Source organism: Oryctolagus cuniculus, chromosome 2, assembly GCF_051225735.1.
Source record: "Oryctolagus cuniculus isolate XC-2025 breed Fujian yellow rabbit chromosome 2, ASM5122573v1, whole genome shotgun sequence".
Taxonomy (NCBI): domain Eukaryota; kingdom Metazoa; phylum Chordata; class Mammalia; order Lagomorpha; family Leporidae; genus Oryctolagus; species Oryctolagus cuniculus.
In genome coordinates this window covers 85,502,403-85,522,866 of record NC_142868.1, presented here as the reverse complement: position 1 = coordinate 85,522,866, position 20,464 = coordinate 85,502,403, and the positions used below count along the sequence as shown (strand labels likewise).

Genomic DNA, 20,464 nt, shown 5'->3' with positions numbered 1-20,464 from the left:
TGGCCTCCAATGACATACATTTCTCACCTCACAGCTCCTTTTAGTATTTTTTGTTCTACTTAATACCATTAGTTGAACTCTTTAATTAACACACAATTATTCTTAGGTGTTTAAATTTAACTGAAAAGTGATCCCTGTTAAATATAACATTGGGAATAAGAGAGAGAGAGAGGAGATGTACAGTTTAGCACATGCTCAACCGGATTTGCCCCAAACGGTAGAGTTAGAAACGTGCCAGGGATTCCAATACAATCCCATCAAGGTGGCATGTACCAATGCCATCTCACTAGTCAAAGTGATCAGTTTCAGTTCATAATTGACCATAATGAAAGGATTAAGAGTCAAAGGGATCACATAAACAAGACTAGTGTCTGCTAATATTTATTTTTTTGAAAGGCAGAGTTTCAGAGAGAGGATACACACACACACACACACACACACACACACAGATCTTCCATCCACTGGTTGACTACCCCAATGGCCACAATAGCCAAGGTTGGGCCCTACTCAAGGCAGGAGCTTGGAACTCCATCCAGGTCTCACACATGGGTGGCAGGGACCCAAGCACTTGGGCCATCTTCCGCTACTTTCCTAGGCACATTAGCAGGCACTGGATCAGAAATAGAGCAGCCAGGTTTGGAACTGGCACCCCAATATGGGATATTGATGCCTCCATATGCCACTGCACCAGCTCCACAAAGTCTTTCAGTATTGAAGAGGCCACCCATTTTAGTTAGTTAAAGAGTATTTTTGATAAGTAATCCTGTCTTCAAAGAGGCTATAATAGGGGAGATATCATGTAATGATCAGAAATCTAACCTTATGTTATTGGGATAAACAAAAAAATTAGCTTTATTGAAGTGTAACTGGTATATAATAACTGCCCATTTTGATTGGTTATGACATAAGAATACATCTGTGAAAGCATCACCACATTTCTATCCCCTGCCCCCAAACTTCCTCAGGTTCCTTTGTAATACAATCCCTTTCCACCCCACCCCACCCCTTTTTTAAAAGATTTTATTTATTTATTTGAGAAGTAGAGTTACAGACAGAGAGAGGGAGAGACAGAGAGAAAGGTCTTCCATCTGCTGGTTCACTCCCCAAATGACCACAACAGCCTTAGCTGGACTGATCCAAAGTCAGGAGCCAGGAGCTTCATCTGAGTATTCCACATGGGTACAGGGGCCCAAGCGCTTGGGCCAACTTATGCTGCTTTCCCAGGCCATAGCAAAGAGCTGGATTGGACAGGGGCAGCTGGGACATGAACTGGTACCCATTTGGGTGCTGGCACCACAGACAGAGGCTTAGCCTACTGCACCTCAGTGCTGGCCCCCCTCCCTCCCTTTTGTCAAGCAACCACCCATCTGCCCTGTGCTGCTTTTTACCAAGAAGCCCAGACAGTTTTCTAGAACTTTTCATAAATAGAGTCATCCAAGTATAGCATGCAATGCTATGATAGTGTTGACACTTATCCACAATGCTTTGTGTATCGGTGTTTCATTTATGAACAGATTTAAATGTTCAAAATTTGTTTATCTGCCTGCCTGTTGATAGACATTGGAGTTGTTTCCTGTTTGGGGCTATTATATAGATTGTTAGTAAAATGGCGTAGTCTTATCTATGGCTCCATCTACACCCTGACACCATCCTAGGCTCTAGCCCCCGCCGCCATTGCTGGAAGCCAGGTGGCCACATGGCCCAACCACCGGTGTGAGCCCCACCCCCGTCCTAATGGGATTCGCTGCTCCTACTTCCCTGCCTGCCCTGGCAAATTTTAAAAGGACCTGTTACTGAACACGTGTTTCTCTCTCTCTCTCTCTTTCTCTCTGTCTCCTGACCTCTGTCTCTCTCTCTTATGTTCTCCTTCTCTCTCTTTTCCTTCTTTGCCTCTTTCCTCCAGTATGTCGGGTTCCCCCCAATAACCCCCCCTTTTTTTTGACAGGCAGAGTGGATAGTGAGAGAGAGACAGAGAGAAAGGTCTTCCTTTGCCGTTGGTTCACCCTCCAATGGCCGCCACGGCCGGCGCACCGTGCTGATCCGAAGGCAGGAGCCAGGTGCTTCTCCTGGTCTCCCATGGAGTGCAGGGCCCAAGCACTTGGGCCATCCTCCACTGCACTTCCAGGCCACAGCAGAGCTGGACTGCAAGAGGAACAACCAGGACAGAATCCGGCGCCCCAACCAGGACTAGAACCCAGTGTGCTGGTGCTGCAGGTGGAGGATTAGCCTAGTGAGCCGCGGCGCCGGCCCCCATTAACCCTTTGACGCCTCAGATTCCCCACAAAGAAGAATGGAACCCTAACTTCTGTTGGGGGGACTGGAAGATGACTGCTCTGGCTGCTTTATTCTGAAAAGGGGAGTCGCTGGGGAAACAGAAGCAGGGTGTTCTTCTAGAGGTCAATCTAAGGGTCCCGGTAGAATGTGGGTTTTTTCAGAGGTGTTCTCTGAAGTACTGCTTGGAGTTTGATGGCTTCTAATTGTTTAAGCCTGGGTAACACAAAATGTGCAAGACAGTTTAATATACAAGGTCCTAGCAAGAGTGCAAGAAACATGTTGCATATGGAAACCTTAGGGCAGGAGATGGAAGGCACGGGTGCAGCCAGGAGGTGATGTTGTGTCAGGTTATGTTTGTGTGATGTCTGTCAGACCCCATGCAGAGCTAGACAAGAGGCCATCTATGCTGATGCACCCAGATTCCCACTTTCCCATTATATCCAGGTCTTAGGCTCCAGTATTTAATAGTTATGAGAGGAGATGCCATTGTTTTGTTCCCCCAAGTCCAGTTAGTCACAGAATTTTCTCGAAAATGTGGTCAGCCCAAGTCTCTGAACAACTTCCTATAAGAGGGCTGACAACACATGTTCCTGACCCCACTGCTGCTGGTGTAAAAGCAGTGACTGACACACATTGTTTTCCCACTTTTCAACCTGTTCTTCATTCCCATCACTCTTGGTCAGTGGCTTGGTCTTGGTTGCTTCTTGGTCGGGCAAGCCACATCTTCTCCTCTTGGGAGTCAGTATTGCCTCGCCCACCTCAGGCTGTGATTCCTGCGTGCATGTTGCGTAGTCCCTGACATACCCAATTTGAATCTACTGTGCAGCAGTAATGTTAACTCTTCATTAGTCCTTTATCTTCCTGTTCATCTACTGGCATGAAGAACTCAAAGTGACTAGGTAACAGCTGTAGTTGTGTAGATTAAGTTTATTGGGAATCTTCCTGGGCTCCTGGTGGAAAAGAGTCCTGCTGGCTGACATTGGAGAACAAGTCATGCCTTGCACCTGCTTGTTATGAGCTTCCTCTCTGTGGGTACTTTTCTACTGCCCAGGAACCTAGGAAAGCTTAAGGTTTCATGGATGAGAAACACAAAATAAGCAACAGGATCAGTGGGCATGATGGTGAGATTAGTCAATCCTACTTTAATGCTTAGTTGCTGTAACTAGTCTAGTTGTTTATGAGAGTACAGTCCCGAATATGGTTTACTGATTTAATAAACCCGTAGAACATTGTCCTTGCATTGGTACTTGAACTGGGCCACTCATACGATATTCCACAATTCTTTAAGGCTAGCTTCTTCTGAGTGATGGGGTACATAAAAAAACCAGTAAATCCTGTGTCCACGATTACATTATCTGTTGTCACAGTGTCATGTGTCCATTTTGATGTTTCCTTCACCGTGCAGTGAGTCCACAGGTGTGTGTTAATGTGGTGTAGGATGTTATGTTGCTGAGGAAAGTGTTGTGTGACCCCTGAATGTTAAGTCATGACAGAGGAATGGAGGATGAGGAAGTCAAACGTCTGTCCAGCAAGGACAAATCTCTGGTCTTTCTAGAGTGAATGGATGTTAGTCTCTCATTTAGAGACTAGGTGATCTCCTTAAGGAATGGGGCCATAGCAAAAGGCTCAGACTTATCTTCATTGCTGGTATGTTCAGTATTCAGGAGTGGCAGTAATGGATTCTGCCTTTATGAATAGGTGACAAGGCTTTGTGGTTCATGCGTAGCCTCTGCCTTTGCTATAATGTCTTCTCTGTTCATGAGCCCATGGAATTAGCAGTGAGGTGACAGAGGGGAGAGGCTGGCTGACATTCAAGAACAAATCATACTACATACCTGCATGTTGTGAGCTTCCTCTCTGTAGGGACCTATTAGCGGATATTGCCATCAGAGGTTAGATGTTAACTGGAGCAGTGCTGATTCCATATTCAGTAAGGCAGCTGCAGTTGGGTCTACTGTCAAGTTAAGTTCATGGTAATCCCCCATCTTCTGTCACGATTGATCTTGTTTGTGTCAGGGGCAAACACGTTAATAAAATTAGTTTGGTGGTGGGGTTTTGAATCAGAAAGCTCCCAGTCTGATAGGGGCATTGATCTTTGCAATGTTTTAAGGCTCTGATGTTGACTCAGACTTACTATCTGGCTGAGGGTTAGGTTTTAAGGGATCTGACTTGATTTTTCTTAGGCAAGAGATCAGGGAACTTTATAAGGCTTCTCCTAGCTGCAAACCAAGGAGACACTGGTGGCTTTGTAGACACATTAAAGGCACTAGAAATAGGTGAACACACCATTTGTCACGTGTACTCCCACTCTACCCAGAGGACTGCGGTGGAGTTTTGAGCCCCTGTTAACTATGTCAACTCGGACCCTCTGTCTTATAGTATTTGAAAAATCTGAATGTTTTGTTTTCCTTATCCAGTGAACAATTCAATCAAAATGGCCCCCTTAATTAATGAGGTCTGCAGTGTGCACTGATTTAATTTTAGAGTGAGGGCTGGAATGTCCACTATGGCAATTGCCATGACTTTTCTCTTTGCAGCCTCTCCCTTTCAGTTGTACGGTTGAGCAGCAGTCTACTTATCTTGCTCATCTATCTCACTTGTAGAAATGCTGTGATTCCTGAGAGTTGAGGCTCTACCTGTTTGGCATTGCTACCCATTCTGGTAGTTAATTCCTCCTTGCCTTTAAGTGCTGATATCTGATCTTTACCCATTTTGTAGTTGCTGTTACTTTAGGGACCCTAGTTCTACAGGAGTACCTATAATCTGTGTTCCTCCTTCATTTGCCAGTGCTGTCTGTGTTGATACTGTAAAGGAAGTGTGCTCTTGGCCCTCTTGGAAACATTGCTGGGAAGGTGGTTCTAGATCTTTCATGGTAAATCCATGCCAGCTTCATCCCTGTTATATTTACAATGGACTATCACAATGTCCAAAACCATCTCACATGTTCATGGAGCCATTTGACAAATCATTAGGACCATTTTCAGGTACAATACCATAAGCAAGTCCCTCCAGGTCAATAAAATCTTCTGGTTTTAACCTCATGTTCCTCCTTGGTGACACACTCCTACACACGCTTCCCCTGGTCCTCCAGCACATCCCATCTGGGTCCTCCAGATGCATCTTTTGGTACATGAACTATTTCCTCTCAGGGCAGGGACTCTGCTTTCTCACTTACATGCTAAATGCTGGTGATAAACAGATGATTACCTTGCTCATTTTAAAGATGGGGACTTTATTGCCATCGTATGACTAATATTTTTAGGGTGACTCCTGATACCAATGATCTTAACCTAGGTCCCATAGAAAACAGAAATGGAAGCAGAGGCATATGTGCTATGATATTTTTAGGGAGAAGAATCTGAGGGGGAGGATAGAGGGACAGATAAATGAAACAATATAGAAAGGAAGGAAACCATGAGGATGTCATTGAGCTAAGTGCTTCTAAGTGGGACTCCTTAGGATGTTACCCCTGAGACACATACACATATCCCATTCTTTCAGGATAAGGAAAGGGAGAGAATTTATCCATTGGCTTTATTCTCTTTTTGGTCAAAAATTTGCCCCACTGGGTTAAAACAAACCCCACCCCCACCTCATTTTCTGCTTGTACATGTGTGATGTAGATCCTGAGAAGAGTTCCACAGTGACATCAACAGTTGAATTCTAGGGCAGGAAGAGAGAATCACATGGAAGGAGGTGAGATGTTTACTTGGCCACAGCCCTACATAGCTGGAATAAGACATAGGTGAGGTTGAGAGGCTTCTGTTAGGGTACATTACCTTTACCCTCCCCTATGCCTATGCTCTCTGAGTCTAAATACTGTTCAACAAACAATCCAATTAAGAAATGGGCAAAGGACTTGAACAGACATTTTTCAAGAGAAGAAATTCAGATGGCCAACAGACACTTGAAAAAATGCTTAGGATCACTAGCAATCAGGGAAATGCAAATCAAAACCACAATGAGTTTTCTCCTCACCCTAGTTAGAATGGCTCTCATACAGAAATCAACAAACAACAAATACTGGCAAGGATGTGGGCAAAAAGGTACCCTAATCCATGTTGGTGGGAATGTAAACTGGTACAGCCACTGTGGAAGACAGTATGGAGATACCTCAGAAATCTGAATATAGACCTACCATATGTTCCAGCTATCCCACTTCTGGGAATTTACCTAAGCCAAAAGAAATCAGCATATGAAAGAGTTCTCTGTACCCCCATCATCCCCCACCCCATTCACTGTAGCTCAACTCACAATAGCTAAGATATATGATCAACACAGATATCTATCAACTGACTGGATAAAGAAATTATGATATATATACACTGTGAAATATTACACAGTGGTAAAAAAAAAACAAAACAAAAACCCTGTCTTTTGCAACAAAATGGATGCAACTGGAAACTATTATACTTAGTGGAATAAGCCAGTCCCCAAAAGACAGATACCATATGATCTCCCTGATGTGTGGTAACTAATAAGAGTACCTAAAAGATACTCTATAGGAGTGAAATTGACACTTTGAGATGCAATGATTTTTTTTTTTTTTAGAAAAGTACAACTTTTGGATTATAGCAGTTTCTCCCCCATAACCACCCTCCCACCCTCAAACCATCCCATCTCCTACTCCCTCTCCCATCCCATTCTTCATTAAGTTTCATTTTTATTATCTTTAAATACAGAAGATCAACTTAGTATATACTAAGTAAAGATTTCAACAATTGAGATGCAATGATTTTTAACAGCCCTTATCTCAACTGTTGAGGAACATATTTTTTCTCTTTCATACTATTTGTTGAACTCTCTACTTAGTGTAGGATTATAAAGTTAACTGAAAATATATCTTTATAAAAAATAAGAATGGGAATTGTAGAGGGAAAAGGAAAAAGGTTGGGAGTGTGGGCAGGAGGGAGGGTAGGGTGAAAAGTATCACTATATTCCTGAATCGAAATTTGTATACCTTAAATAAAAATTTTTAACAAAAAGACCATTCAAGTTTCTTTTTTTTTTTTTTTTTTTTGGCAGGCAGAGTGGACAGTGAGAGAGAGACAGAGAGAGAAAGGTCTTCCTTTTGCCGCTGGTTCACCCTCCAATGGCCGCCGCTGCAGCCGGGCGCACCGCGCTGATCCGATGGCAGGAGCCAGGATCCAGGTGCTTTTCCTGGTCTCCCATGGGGTGCAGGGCCCAAGCACTTGGGCCATCCTCCACTGCACTCCCTGGCCATAGCAGAGAGCTGGCCTGGAAGAGGGGCAACCGGGACAGAATCCGGCGCCCCGACCGGGACTAGAACCCGGTGTGCCGGCGCCGCAAGGTGGAGGATTAGCCTATTGAGCCGCGGCGCCGGCCCTCAAGTTTCTTTAAAGGACACACCTTAATTTTTGCTGGGATGGGAGAGTATGTCTTCCATTTGTGCAGAATAGTTATCTGGGGTTTCAGCTGCTTCCTACTAAAATGAGAAGAAACTCTTGTTTTTAGCACCATCTTTATGCCTACTTCCACAGATTTTTTTTAAAGAATCATTTATTTATTTGAAAGACAGAATTACAGAGAGGCAGAGGAAGGGAGGGAGGGGGAGAGAGAGAGAGAGACAGAGGAAGAGACAGAGAGAGAGGGGGGAGAGTGAGAGACAGAGAGAGAGAGAGAGAGAGAGATTGATTGAATCTTCTATCTGCTGGTTCAATCTCCAATGGACTGCAATAGCCAGAACTGAGCTGATCTGAAGCCAAGAGCCAGGAGCTTCTTCTAGGTGTCCCAGGTCAGTTCAGGGGTCCAAGACCTTGGGCCATCTTCTACTGCTTTCCCAAGCCATAACAGAGAGCTTGATTGGAAATGGAGCAGCTGGGACTTGAACCAGCACCTATATGGGATGCTGGCACTGCAGGTGGCAGCTCTACCTGTGATGCCACAGCTCTGGTGCCCCCACAGATTTTTTTTTAATTTAAATTTTTTTTGACAGGCAGAGTGGACAGTGAGAGAGAGACAGAGAGAAAGGTCTTCCTTTTGCCGTTGGTTCACCCTCCAGTGGCCGCCGCGGCCGGTGTGCCGCGGCCAGCGCACCACGCTGATCCGAAGGCAGGAGCCAGGTGCTTCTCCTGGTCTCCCATGGGGTGCAGGGCCCCAGCACTTGGGCCATCCTCCACTGCACTCCCTGGCCACAGCAGAGAGCTGGCCTGGAAGAGGGGCAACCGGGACAGAATCCGGTGCCCCGACTGGGACTAGTACCCGGTGTGCCAGCGCCGCAGGCAGAGGATTAGCCTAGTGAGTCGTGGCACCGGCCTCACGGATTCTTTATGCCACCAGATGTCTGGATGTGTTGGGCACTCTACAGTGTACGTTGAGTTGCTTTTCTGCTTTGCCACCACTTCTTCAAACTCAGCTTTCTCAGGTCAACTAAGTCACTTGCCACCTGTCTCTTAACTTCTGCAACTCCCAAACTTTCATTGCTGTTTTATTGATTTTGGTTCCCTTGTGAATCTTTGTCTTAATAATGAAGTCACTTTGTGGAGTTCCAAGAGGGAATAAAATTTTCTTTCTAGTCAATAATTTTAATCTGGAAGTCTCCATTCATTTTATATATTGAACAAATTTATTGAAAATTTTTTAATACAGGGTGTACATTGTTTCTGATATGATTGAACCAGGCAGTGGTGAACAATGAGACATGGTCCTTTATCATAGAGCTTATGATTGAGATAGACAGTAATCAATAACCATAGATAGAAACACTGATGTGCACTGTGAAGGAAGGGTTCTCTAAAATTGGAGACCTGAATGTTTATAGTAAAAATTCTACGACAATCTTCCAAAGATTCCCAGTCATGGAGAGCCAGTTGTCAGTACTGCTGCAGAGTGTTGAGGGCTATGGCTGTTACAGTGGTTCCATAAGCTACCAAGTTATGACGGTGGTAACCAAGATGCTTATAAATGCTTTCTCATCTTAAAGTGTTCTGGCATAGTGTTCCCTTTGGTATTGAATTGCCACTGGGAAAGTCTTGAATCATCAAATGGAACATTGCCAGGAGAGAATGAATTGCTTTATATTTTCTTCCTTTGAACTTTTTTTTTAACCTGATAACTACTAAATGTAAGACTTTATGCTGTGTCACAGAAATCAGTTGTTAAAAGTTACCCAACATGGCCGGCGCCACGGCTCACTAGGCTAATCCTTCGCTGCGGCACTGGCACACCAGGTTCTAGTCCCGGTCGGGGCACTGGATACTGTCCCGGTTGCCCCTCTTCCAGTCCAGCTCTCTGCTTTGGCCCGGGAGTGCAGTGGAGGATGGCCCAAGTGCTTGTCCCCTGCACCTGCATGGGAGACAAGGAGGAAGCACCTGGCTCCTAGCTTCGGATCGGCACAGTTCCAGCTGTTGAGGCCATTTGGGGAGTGAACCAATGGAAGGAAGACCTTTCTTTCTGTCTCTTCCTCTCACTGTCTATAACTAACTCTCAAAATCTTAAAAAAAGATTAGAGATGATGTTGCAAATAGTTTGGATGAATTTTTGAGATTAGGATGATAAATAAGGTCTGAAAATGGGAAAGATTTCTTGGAAAAAAGGATTCAGTATGCCAAGACCCTAAAAAGATAAGGCAATTTAGAGATGTCTTATTTAAGTTTAAACTGAACAAAGCTGACAATCTGTTTTATGGTTAATAGAATTTATTTTCTTTTTTTTTCTTTATTTATTTTTGACAGGCAGAGTGGACAGTGAGAGAGACAGAGAGAAAGGTCTTCCTTTGCCGTTGGTTCACCCTCCAATGGCCGTTGTGACTGGCGCGCTGCGGCTGGCACACCGCGCTGATCCGAAGGCAGGAGCCAGGTGCTTCTCCTGGTCTCCCATGGGGTGCAGGGCCCAAGCACTTGGGCCATCCTCCACTGCACTCCCGGGCCATAGCAGAGAGCTGGCCTGGAAGAGGGGCAACCGGGACAGAATCCGGCGCCCCGACCGGGACTAGAACCCAGTGTGCCAGCGCCGCAAGGTGGAGGATTAGCCTAGTGAGCCGCGGCGCCGGCCCAGAATTTATTTTCTAAGCCAAGATGCCTGTGTTAATTTTTCCTTGCTTTTTCTGTTTTAAATGAAAAGTATGAGGGGATAATTCCAAGTGGGAGATAATTTGTTACCTTATGTTTCCTACATATAAGCCCTTCATGTCCTTATTTTGAGTTTTCTTCTCTTAGCTTCTTTATTTTTAACTTTTATTTAATAAATATAAATTTCTAAAGTACAACTTTTGGATTATTGCGGCTTTCCCCCCTAACCTCCCTCCCAACCGCAACCATCCCATCTCCCACTTCCTCTCCCATCCCTTTCACATCAAGATTCATTTTCAATTCTCTTCATATACAGAAGATCAATTTAGTATATACTAAGTAAAGATTTCAACAGTTTGCACCCACACAGAAACACAAAGTATAAAGTGCTGTTTGAGTACTAGTTATAATGTTAATTCACATAGTATAACACATTAAGGACAGAGATCCTACATGGGGGGTAAGTGCACAGTGACTCCTGTTGTTGATTTAACAAATTGACACTCTCATTTATGGCGTCAGTAATCACCCGAGGCTCTTGTCATGAATTGCCAAGACTATGGAAGCCTCTTGAGTTTGCCAACTCCGATCCTATTTAGACAAGGTCATAGTCAAAGTGGAAGTTCTCTCCTCCCTTCAGATAAAGGTACCTCCTTTGATGGCCTGTTCTTTCTGCTGGGATCTCACTCACAGAGATCTTTCATTTAGTTTTTTTTTTTTTTTTTTTTTTTTTTTTTGCAAGAGTGTTTTGGCTTTCCAAGCCTGAAATACTCTCATGGGCTTTTTAGCTGGATCCGAATGCCTTATTGGCTGATTCTGAGGCCAGAGTGCTGTTTAGGACATCTGCCATTCTATAAGTCTGCTGTGTATCTCGCTTCCCATGTTGGATCATTCTCTGCTTTTTAATTCTATCAGTTAGCTTCTTTCTCTTAGCTTCTTAAAGTGGTGGTATTAGAATCACAGAATATCAGAGTTGGAAGTGAATTTAGCACTCACCTAATTCAACATCTGCTAAGCTACTGAAGCCCAGCATTTCCATTTGACTCTTGTTTCATATTACAGCTTTCTGCTGAAACTTTCCTTATGATCATGCACATTGCCTAACTTTTCCACAGCATACTTTAACATGATAGTGGTAGTTGTTTTTAAAGTTCTCACCCGGTATTTCCATTATCTGAGTCATTTCTGAGTCTGATTCTGTTGATTTCTTTATCTCCTGACAGAATCCCTTCCCTGCTTTTTATGTGTCTTATGATTTTTGATGGATTGGTGGACATGCTGTGCAAAGCCACAGAGCCTGAGGTAAATAGCATTTACATGTGGAAATGGACATACCTCTTTTTCTGTCAGACTGCTAATCTGTGTGCATTGAGTCAGACTCATCAGAAGTTGAACTAGCTTTGGGTTTTGTGTGGCTGTTGCTATGTTCTGTGCTCCCTAGCCTTCAAGTTTTTCCATTAATAATAATTATTCAGTATATAAGCACTGTTATGCTTAGAGCAGTATGCTAAAGAGTTTTGCTTGGTATTTCTCCTGCATTATAATGCCACAGATATTGTGTCTTCTCCATGTCCTTGCTCCTCTTCCATCTGTAAACTTCTCTTGCTTGTTGCTTAGCAGTAGTCCCAAGTTGAGTGTAGGGTGGGTTCTTTGTTTTCTTGGCAGCCTCAGGCTTAGACAGGTTCTGAATTTCTGGATCTTGGGGGAGGCTTTTCCAGTGTTCTTGTGTTTCCTTCCCAGGGTAGCCAAACTCTGCCTTGTATTTGTGGTTGATTTGAATAGGAGAGAGTTTAGTGTCTCCCACCAGCGGTAGGTGAACTTTGGTTGTTGGATCCAAGACTCAAAATCCTTTCCAGGCTGCCCTCCATAATGAAAAAGATGAGTGTGCTGCTCCTTTTACTCCCAGAATTAATAGATTTTTTTTTCTTGGATTTGGGGGGAAGGGTTTGCAGTTGCCCCTATGGTGGTTTAAGGCTTCTGCTCTTTATAAGGTAAGGGTCTGTGGACGGTGGAGGGTCTTCATGAATGTCCCGCAGCAGAAGCTGATCACCAGCCCCACCTCCTTCACTCAGCACCAAGGCTGGGGACTCTTTCTCGTTCCCTGTGCTGCCCTCAGTCTTCTTTTTGGGCCTCCAGTGGTGGTACATGGTAGAGCTGTTGGGTGAATTTGAACTCCCCTTTCATACCTGACATTCCCAGCTGCTCCAAGCTGACATAGTAAGTCCATACTTCACCTTCAAGACTTTGTTAAGGTATTAACTGATTTCTTGTTATGTGTTTGTGTGGTGGCCACCTTTCTCCTGAGTTCTGCCAAGAGTAAAATAGATCAGGTGTCAACCTCTGCTTCAAAAGGCTTGTCACTCATTAGAATTCAGTTCCCTGTCAGACTCAAGAAAAGTTGTCAATGTAAAGATTACCTGTTTTTTCCTCATTGTTAAACTGGAGCCATGTTGTCTTTGGAAGCAAAATATTTTGAAACCATAGGTCAGAAATAGCTTGTTTTTTTTTTTTTCTTTTTTTTTCCGCCCAATACTTCAAATTAGAACGGGACGCTGAAACTTAGTTATTTCTAAAAAAGCCATAACTATTTCATCAGACACACTTTCCTCAGATTATACTCTGAAGTACTTCTGGTGGAACATTACAGTTAAAAGATTCTATTTTGCAAGGTTCTTTTCTCTGTGATGTCACTTTCAGACTGTTGAATGGACTCTACAGCTGGTAGGCAAGGAAATAGGCTTGATTACTGATTTTTCTCATATAAAACAGTCAGAGTTGGGCAGGTCATTGAAAGTTAAGGGATCAATATAGCTACCAGATGATTGGTAATTAAGTATCATGAAGAAGTTGTCCTTAATTTGTGCCAGGACATTTACAGTACTGGCAATTAAATTTTTTTAAAGCAAGATCCTTCATGTTAGCACATGACAGTGTATGGTATTATAAACAGGCATACCATCTCTTTTTTTTTAAAGATTTATTTATTTACTTGAAAGGCAGAGTTACAAGAGGCAGAGGTAGAGAGAGAGCAAAGTCTTCCATCAGCTGATTCATTCCCCAAATGGCCACAATGGCTGGAGCTGGGCTGATCTGAAGCCAGGAGCCAGGAGCTTCTTCTGGGTCTCCCACGCAGGTGCAGGGGCCCAAGGACTTGGGCCATCTTCTACTGCTTTCCCAGGCCATAGCTGAGTGCTAGATCGAAAGTGGAGCAGCTGGGACTCGAACTGACACCCATGTTGGATGCCAGCACTGCAGGTGGAGGCTTCTAAACCACAGTGCCAGCCTTAGTTACATAGTTCTTTATATTGATTCCAGACTTCCCTATCTATAGTCTGTAGCTATCTGCTTCTGATATTCTGTTCAGCAGGGTACAGTTTGGCATCTGTACCTAACAGCCAAGAAAAGTGAGCAGTTGACTCAAAAGTTTCAGTTTGGATTTGTATCCTGGTTTTCTGTGCTCAATGTTATCTTGAATTAAAAAAAAATCCCTGTACTTTTTCTAGACCTTTGGAAGCCAGACTTTATACATTAAAGAATCAAATAGTTCTTTTTTTTTTTTTTTTTGACAGGCAGAGTGGACAGTGATAGAGATAGACAGAAAGGTCTTCCAGGTGCTTCTCCTGGTCTCCCATGGGGTGCAGGGCCCAAGCACTGGGGCCATCCTCCACTGTACTCCCTGGCCACAGCAGAGAGCTGGCCTGGAAGAGGGGCAACCGGGACAGAATCCGGCGCCCCGACCGGGACTAGAACCCGGTGTGCCGGCGCCGCAAGGCGGAGGATTAGCCTAGTGAGCCACGGCGCCGGCCTCAAATAGTTCTACTCAGTTAATGAATCAGTCATCTTCTGCTTCCTTTCCCTCCTCCCCAGGTGCAACCACAGTGTGTAGCTAACTATTTAGTAATTTAGATGTTTATACATACTTGATATTTCTAAATAACATGTTCATACACTGTTTCTTAATGCTCAATGTTTATGTAGTTGTGGCTCTGTAACTTATTGAGCCTTGTAGTATACTGAGTTTTTCTTTTACCTATACAACCTTTTGTTCTCGCCTAGTTAATAACCATATTTGATTCTTTCCCTACATAATTCATTCAGTCTTTGTTGATGATTTATATCTCCTTTAAGGAGGATCCAAAATGCTAAATAGGGCATAGCCTCACCAACAAGCTGCTTTGGAATATGGAAAGAACAAAGAAAAGATTTCATCTCCAGGGGTCTGAATGACAGAAACCTTTGGTAAAGAAGTGAAAAAACAAAAACCAACTAGGACTCGAAGACTCTGTGAAACAAGAGGAGAGAATACAGAGACATTGCACAGCCAGCCATGTGACACAGCCAGCTGCTGGCTGTGAGCTACCATCTTACCACCCTAAGGTAGGAAGAAACTGCCATGTGCCCTGCCTCTTGCAGTTTTAACTGAGAGGGAATTCCACAGTCACACACTGACTTACTTTCAGCCTGGAGAGCTGACTGGGATCTGAGCAACTGCCCGGCTTAGAGCATGGAAGCCACTTTGCTTTCCTTCCCTCCCCCTCACCATCCAAACAGAATGCCATACTCAGCTGCAAAAAGCCAAGCAATATACCTCTATTCTACTTCTACCAGCATTGTAGTTATAGTCAGGGCAATGTGTGGGGCAAAGGACAGATCCCTACATCCTTTAACTGTGGCAGTTTTACGCATTAGCCTCAAGGCTATGCTCATGCACTCCATGGGAGCTGGGCCATTCACCTAAGCTTCTGGGGGTTAACACCAGAAGCAGCCCATAAAAAAAATCCACTCCCACCTGGAAGATCTGGGTAATGACTCCACTATACCCTGCAATACCAGGACTGTAGCAATTCATTCTAAATTTCTCATTGCCACTGGCATCTACCCAGTGGACATAGGGAAGAACTTACCCACATTCCCCCTCTCTGGACTCATATCCTCCACAGTAAAATTTCCTTGTATACCTTGTAGTCACCCTGTAGGATTGGAACAGGATTCTCTTCACATAGCCTAGTCTTAGGACTAAGGATCTTGGTATTATAAGCCACAGCATCAGCTGGACCTGAGGAAAGGTCCTTCTGTATCACATAGTCTTCTAGCAGGACCTAAGGAAGGGTTCATCCAAATCACACAGTCCTAGAGCCACAGCAGTTGGTGCCAGAACCCCAGCATCATTCAGGCTTGCCAATAGGACAAGGGGGCAGCTATGCTTGTCTCCCTCAGCACCAAGAACAAGGCCCTGGCTAACACAGTCACCAGGGAGACTGACAATGAACTCTCTGTGGGAAAAAGATACTCAACCCAAGGAAACACTTACTCATCTCAAAGCCACACTTCTATCCCTATAACCACTGTGTTACTTTTAGACACAGCTGACATTGACTAAGACAAAAGAAATCACTCAGAGGCTACACTCCTGGGCTCATCTAAAACTAAAGCCAAAGCAACAAGCCAAGTGATACCCTGCAGTCCAGCTCAACTATAAACTCTTTTACAATAAAACCCACTCCATACAAAAGTAGGGACAAATACACCAGATGGATAGACATCAATGTAGGGATGCAGGAGACATGAAGAAGCAAGGTAGCTTGATGCCTCCAAAATAATATAATACTCCTCCAGAATTCCCTGAATTGAAGGAAGTCTATGAAGTGACAGATATAGAATTCAAAATACTGAGTGTAAGGAAACTCAACAAGATGCAAGATTATATGGACAGATTTAAAGAAATGAGGAAGTCAATGAGTGACATGAATTAAATCATTACTAAGGAGCTAGAACTCATTAAGAAGAACTAAATAGAAATTTTGGAGATGAAATCCTCAATCAGTTAAATAAAAATGTAATTGAGAACTTTAACAACAGAAAAGACAAAGTGGAAGAAAGAATTTCTGACCTTGAGGGACAAGAATTTTGAAATAGCCCAGTCAGACAAAAATAAAGAGGAAAGAATTAAAAAAAAAAGAATGAAGAAGGTCTATGTGAAACATGGGGTACCATTAAATGACCAAATATTTATATTATAGGTATTCCTGAAGGAGAAGAAATGGAAAAAAGTGTTGAGAACCTGCTAAATGAAATTATAGTTGAAAACTTCCCAGGTCTTAGAAGAGACATCGACATCCAGATGCAAAAACTCATGGAACCCCAAGGAGATTCAACCCAAAAAGGTCTTCTCCAAGACATATGGCTGTCAAATTGTCAAAAGTTAAAAACAAAAAAATTAGCCTAAAGATAATAAAGAAAAACATCAAGTTACATATAAAGGAAAGCATCAGACTTCTCAGTGGACCCCTATAGGCCATAAGAGAGTGGTATGATATATTCAAGATCTTAAAAGAAAAATAAAAACTTCTAAGCAAGAATATTATTTCTGGCTGGTGCCACGGCTCACTTGGCTAATCCTCCACCTGCAGTGCCAGCACCCCAGGTTCTAGTCCCGGTTGGGGTGCCGGATTCTGTCCCGGTTGCTCCTCTTCCAGTCCAGCTCTCTGCTGTGGCCTGGGAAGGCAGTGGAGGATGGCTCAGGTCCTTGGGCTTTGCACCCGCATGGGAGACCAGGAGGAAGCACCTGGCTCCTGGCTTCGGATCGGAGCAGCGCACCAGCCATAGCGACCATTTGGGGGGTGAACCAGTGGAAGGAAGACCTTTCTCTCTGTCTCTCTCTCTCTCACTGTCTAACTCTGCCTGTCCAAAAAAAAAAAAAAAAGTGAAGGAGAAAGAAATATTTTCCAGTTAAACAAAAACAAAGAATTCACCAGCACCAGACCAAGCTTTACAAGAAATTCTGAAGGGTGTCCTGCATGAGAAGAAAACATGCAGCACATGACATCACCACCAAACTCAGTAACAGAACAGGTAGAATTATTATCTGATCAACAAAATGACAGGTCTTAGTTCTTATCTATCAATACTAACCTTGAATGTAAATGGATTAAATTTAACAACCAAAAGACTTAAATTGGCTTAATGGATAAAAAACCATGACCTCACTATATGCTGCCCTCAAGAAGCCCACTTCACAAAGATACACACAGACTGAAAGTGAAAGGTTGGAAAGATATACCAGACAAATGGAAACCAAAAGTGAGCAAGCGTAGCTATACTGATATCAGATAAAACAGACTTTAAATCAAAAACTGTAAAAAGAAATAAAGCAGGACATTATACTTTGATAAAAGTTTCTATTTACCAATATATATATATTCACCATATATATATTCACCATATATATATTCACCATATATATATATATTCACCATATATATATATTCACCATATATATGTATATATATATATATATATATAAACACACACACACACATACCCCAGTGAAAGACTATCCAGACATATACAGAAAATACTTTTAGACCTAAGGAGAGAGATAAACTCCAATATAATAATAGTAGGTGACTTCAACACCTCCCTCTCATTAATGGGCAGGCAGAAAATCAATAAAGATACATTGAAGTTGAAACATACTATAGAGCAAATGGACCTAACAGACATTTACAGGACATTTCAGCAGCTACAGAATACACATTCTCATTACCACATAGAACACTTTCTAGGATAGACTACATATTAGGGCACAAATCAAGTCTCAGCAAATTTAAAAAAGATTGAAGTCACATCATGTATCTTCTCAGACCATAAAGGAATAAAACTAGAAATCAACAATTAGGGAAATAGAACACTCGTAAAATACTTCAAAATTAAACAACATGTTACCAAATAATCACTAGGTCGTTGAAGAGATTAAAAAGGAAGTCAAAAACTTTGTTGAAAGAAATGAAAATGAAAACACAACATATCAAAACCTGTGGGATACAGCAAAAGCAGCATTAAGAGGGAAGTTTATATCATTGAACTTATAATAAAAAAGAGAAATGTCTCAAATTAAAGATCTAATGAAGCATCTTGAAGACTTAGAAAAACAAGAACAAGCCAAACCCCACAATCAGCAGTAGACAAGAAATAATAAGGATCAGAGCAGAAATAAATGAAATTCAAACTAAAAAAAAATACAAAAGATCAACAAAGCAAAAAGTTAGCTTTTAGAGAAGACAAAATAGATAAACCTCTAGCCAGACTAACAAAGAAAAAAAGAGATAAAAACCAAAATAAAATTAGAGATGTAAAAGGAGACATTACAGCTGACACCACTGAAATACACAAAAGATCATAAGAAACTACTATGAAGAACTGTATGCTAATAAACTGGAACACCTCAAAGAAGTGGATAAATTCCTGGATACAGATAACCTACCAAGATTAACTCAAGGCAACCTAAAGAGACTCATAAGAAGCAATGATTGAACAGTAATCAAACATCTTCCACCAAAGAAAAGTCTGGGACCTAATGGCTTTACTGTTGAATTCTACAAAACATTACAAGAGGAAGTAACTCCAGTACTCTTTAGATAATTCCAAAATATTGTAAAGGATGGAACTCTGCCAAACTCTTTTTATGAGGTCAGCATTACTTTGATCCCAAAACCAAACACAGACAAGGCATGAAAAGAACATTACAGACCTATATCTTTAATGAACACAGGTGCAAATATTCTCAACAAAATACTAGCAAATCAAATATAAAATCTTATCAAAAAGGGCATTCATCATGATCAAATGAGATTCATCCCAGAAATTCAAGAGAGGCTCAACATTAGCAAACCAATAAATGTCCTAAATCCCATCAATAGACTGAACAAAAGCCATATGGTCATCTCAATAAATACAGAGAGGATGTGAGGGTGATCTGGCTGCGACATCTGTCACCCCATTGATCTCCAGGGTTGATTCGGCTTATCTGGCTGCCTAGGCAGGTGTCCCCTTCCTCCCTTACCGCTCCATGTGCGTCCCTCCCAAAGTTGCACTCTTGGTTGAAGAGGATGACCTTCCCCACTAGAGGAGGACTGGTCTTCGGTCAAGGGTATACGAGCAGCTGCACTCCCCTGCTAGAACCTCCAAACAAGCTCTCAATAAATGCAGAGAAAGCATTTGACTATTCAACACCCCTTCATGATAAAAACCTTCCAGAAATTAGGTATTGAAGGAACATTCCTCCAAATTATAAAGGTTATATATAGCAAACCAACAGCCAATATTATACTGAATGGGGAAAAACTGAAAGCATTACCCCTCAGATCTGGAACAAGAAAAGGATGTCCACTTTCACCACTCTTATTCAATATAGTACTGAAGTTTTAGTGAGAGCATTTAGGTAGGAGAAAGTAAGGACATCAAATTAGAAAAGAGGAAGTCAAATTATCCATGTTGGCAGATGACATGATGTTGTACATTGAAAATCCCCCAAAGCTGCTAGAATTGATAAATCAGTTGACTAAAGTTGCAGGTTACAAGATAAACACACAAAAACCAGTAGCTTTTTTTGTATGCTAATATGAAATCACAGAAGGAGGAATGAAGAAAGAAATCCTATTCATAATAGCCACAGAAAAATCAAATTTTTAAGAATAAATTTAACCAAAGAATGAAGGATCTCTACAATGAAAATTATCAAATATTCTGAAAGAGCTCATCAAGGACACAAAAAATGGAAAGGTATTCCTTGCTCTTGGATTGAAAAAATCAATATCATTAAATGTCTTTACTACCAAAAGCAATCTACAGAGTCAGTGTAATCCCTATCAAAATACCAATGGCATTCCTTACAGAACTATAAAAAGCAATTGTAAAATTCATATGGAATTGCAAAAGACCCAGAATAGCCAAAGCAATCCTGAACAGGAAAAATAAAGCTGTAGACATCACAATACTTGATTTCAAAGATATGCTACAAAACAATACTAATTAAAACAGCATGGTACTGGCTTAAAAACCAATAAATAGATCAGTGGAACTGAATAGAGAACCCAGATATTAATCCATGAACATACATGATTTTTTACAAAAGAGCTCAGACCATACAGTGGAGTAAGGATAGTCTCTTCAACAAATGGTGCTGGCAAAACTGGATTTGTATATGTAGAAAAATGAAATTATATCCATGCCAGGACCAGCACTGTGGTTCAGCTGGTTAAAGCCATTGCCTGTAATGCTGGCATCCCATATGGATGCTGGTTTGAGTCTTAGCTGCTCCACTTCTGATCCAACTCCCTGCTAATGTGTATGCTCCTGAAAAAAAAATAAGAAATTAGGTC

General features: G+C 42.2%; 1 protein-coding gene across 3 annotated transcripts in view; it reads left to right on the top strand.

The window, feature by feature from the left end:
* Positions 1-20,464, top strand: part of POFUT3 (protein O-fucosyltransferase 3) — a 103,799-nt gene that overhangs the window by 62,987 nt on the left and 20,348 nt on the right. The window contains exon 5 of one of the 3 annotated variants that reach the window (XM_051842613.3): positions 11,528-11,602. The exons of the other annotated variants lie outside the window; for them this stretch is intronic. Coding sequence (XP_051698573.2) covers positions 11,528-11,566 — 39 coding nt within the window. The 3' untranslated portion in view covers positions 11,567-11,602. Of the gene's footprint in view, positions 1-11,527; positions 11,603-20,464 lie in introns of those variants that run through there. 3 annotated transcript variants of the gene reach the window in all.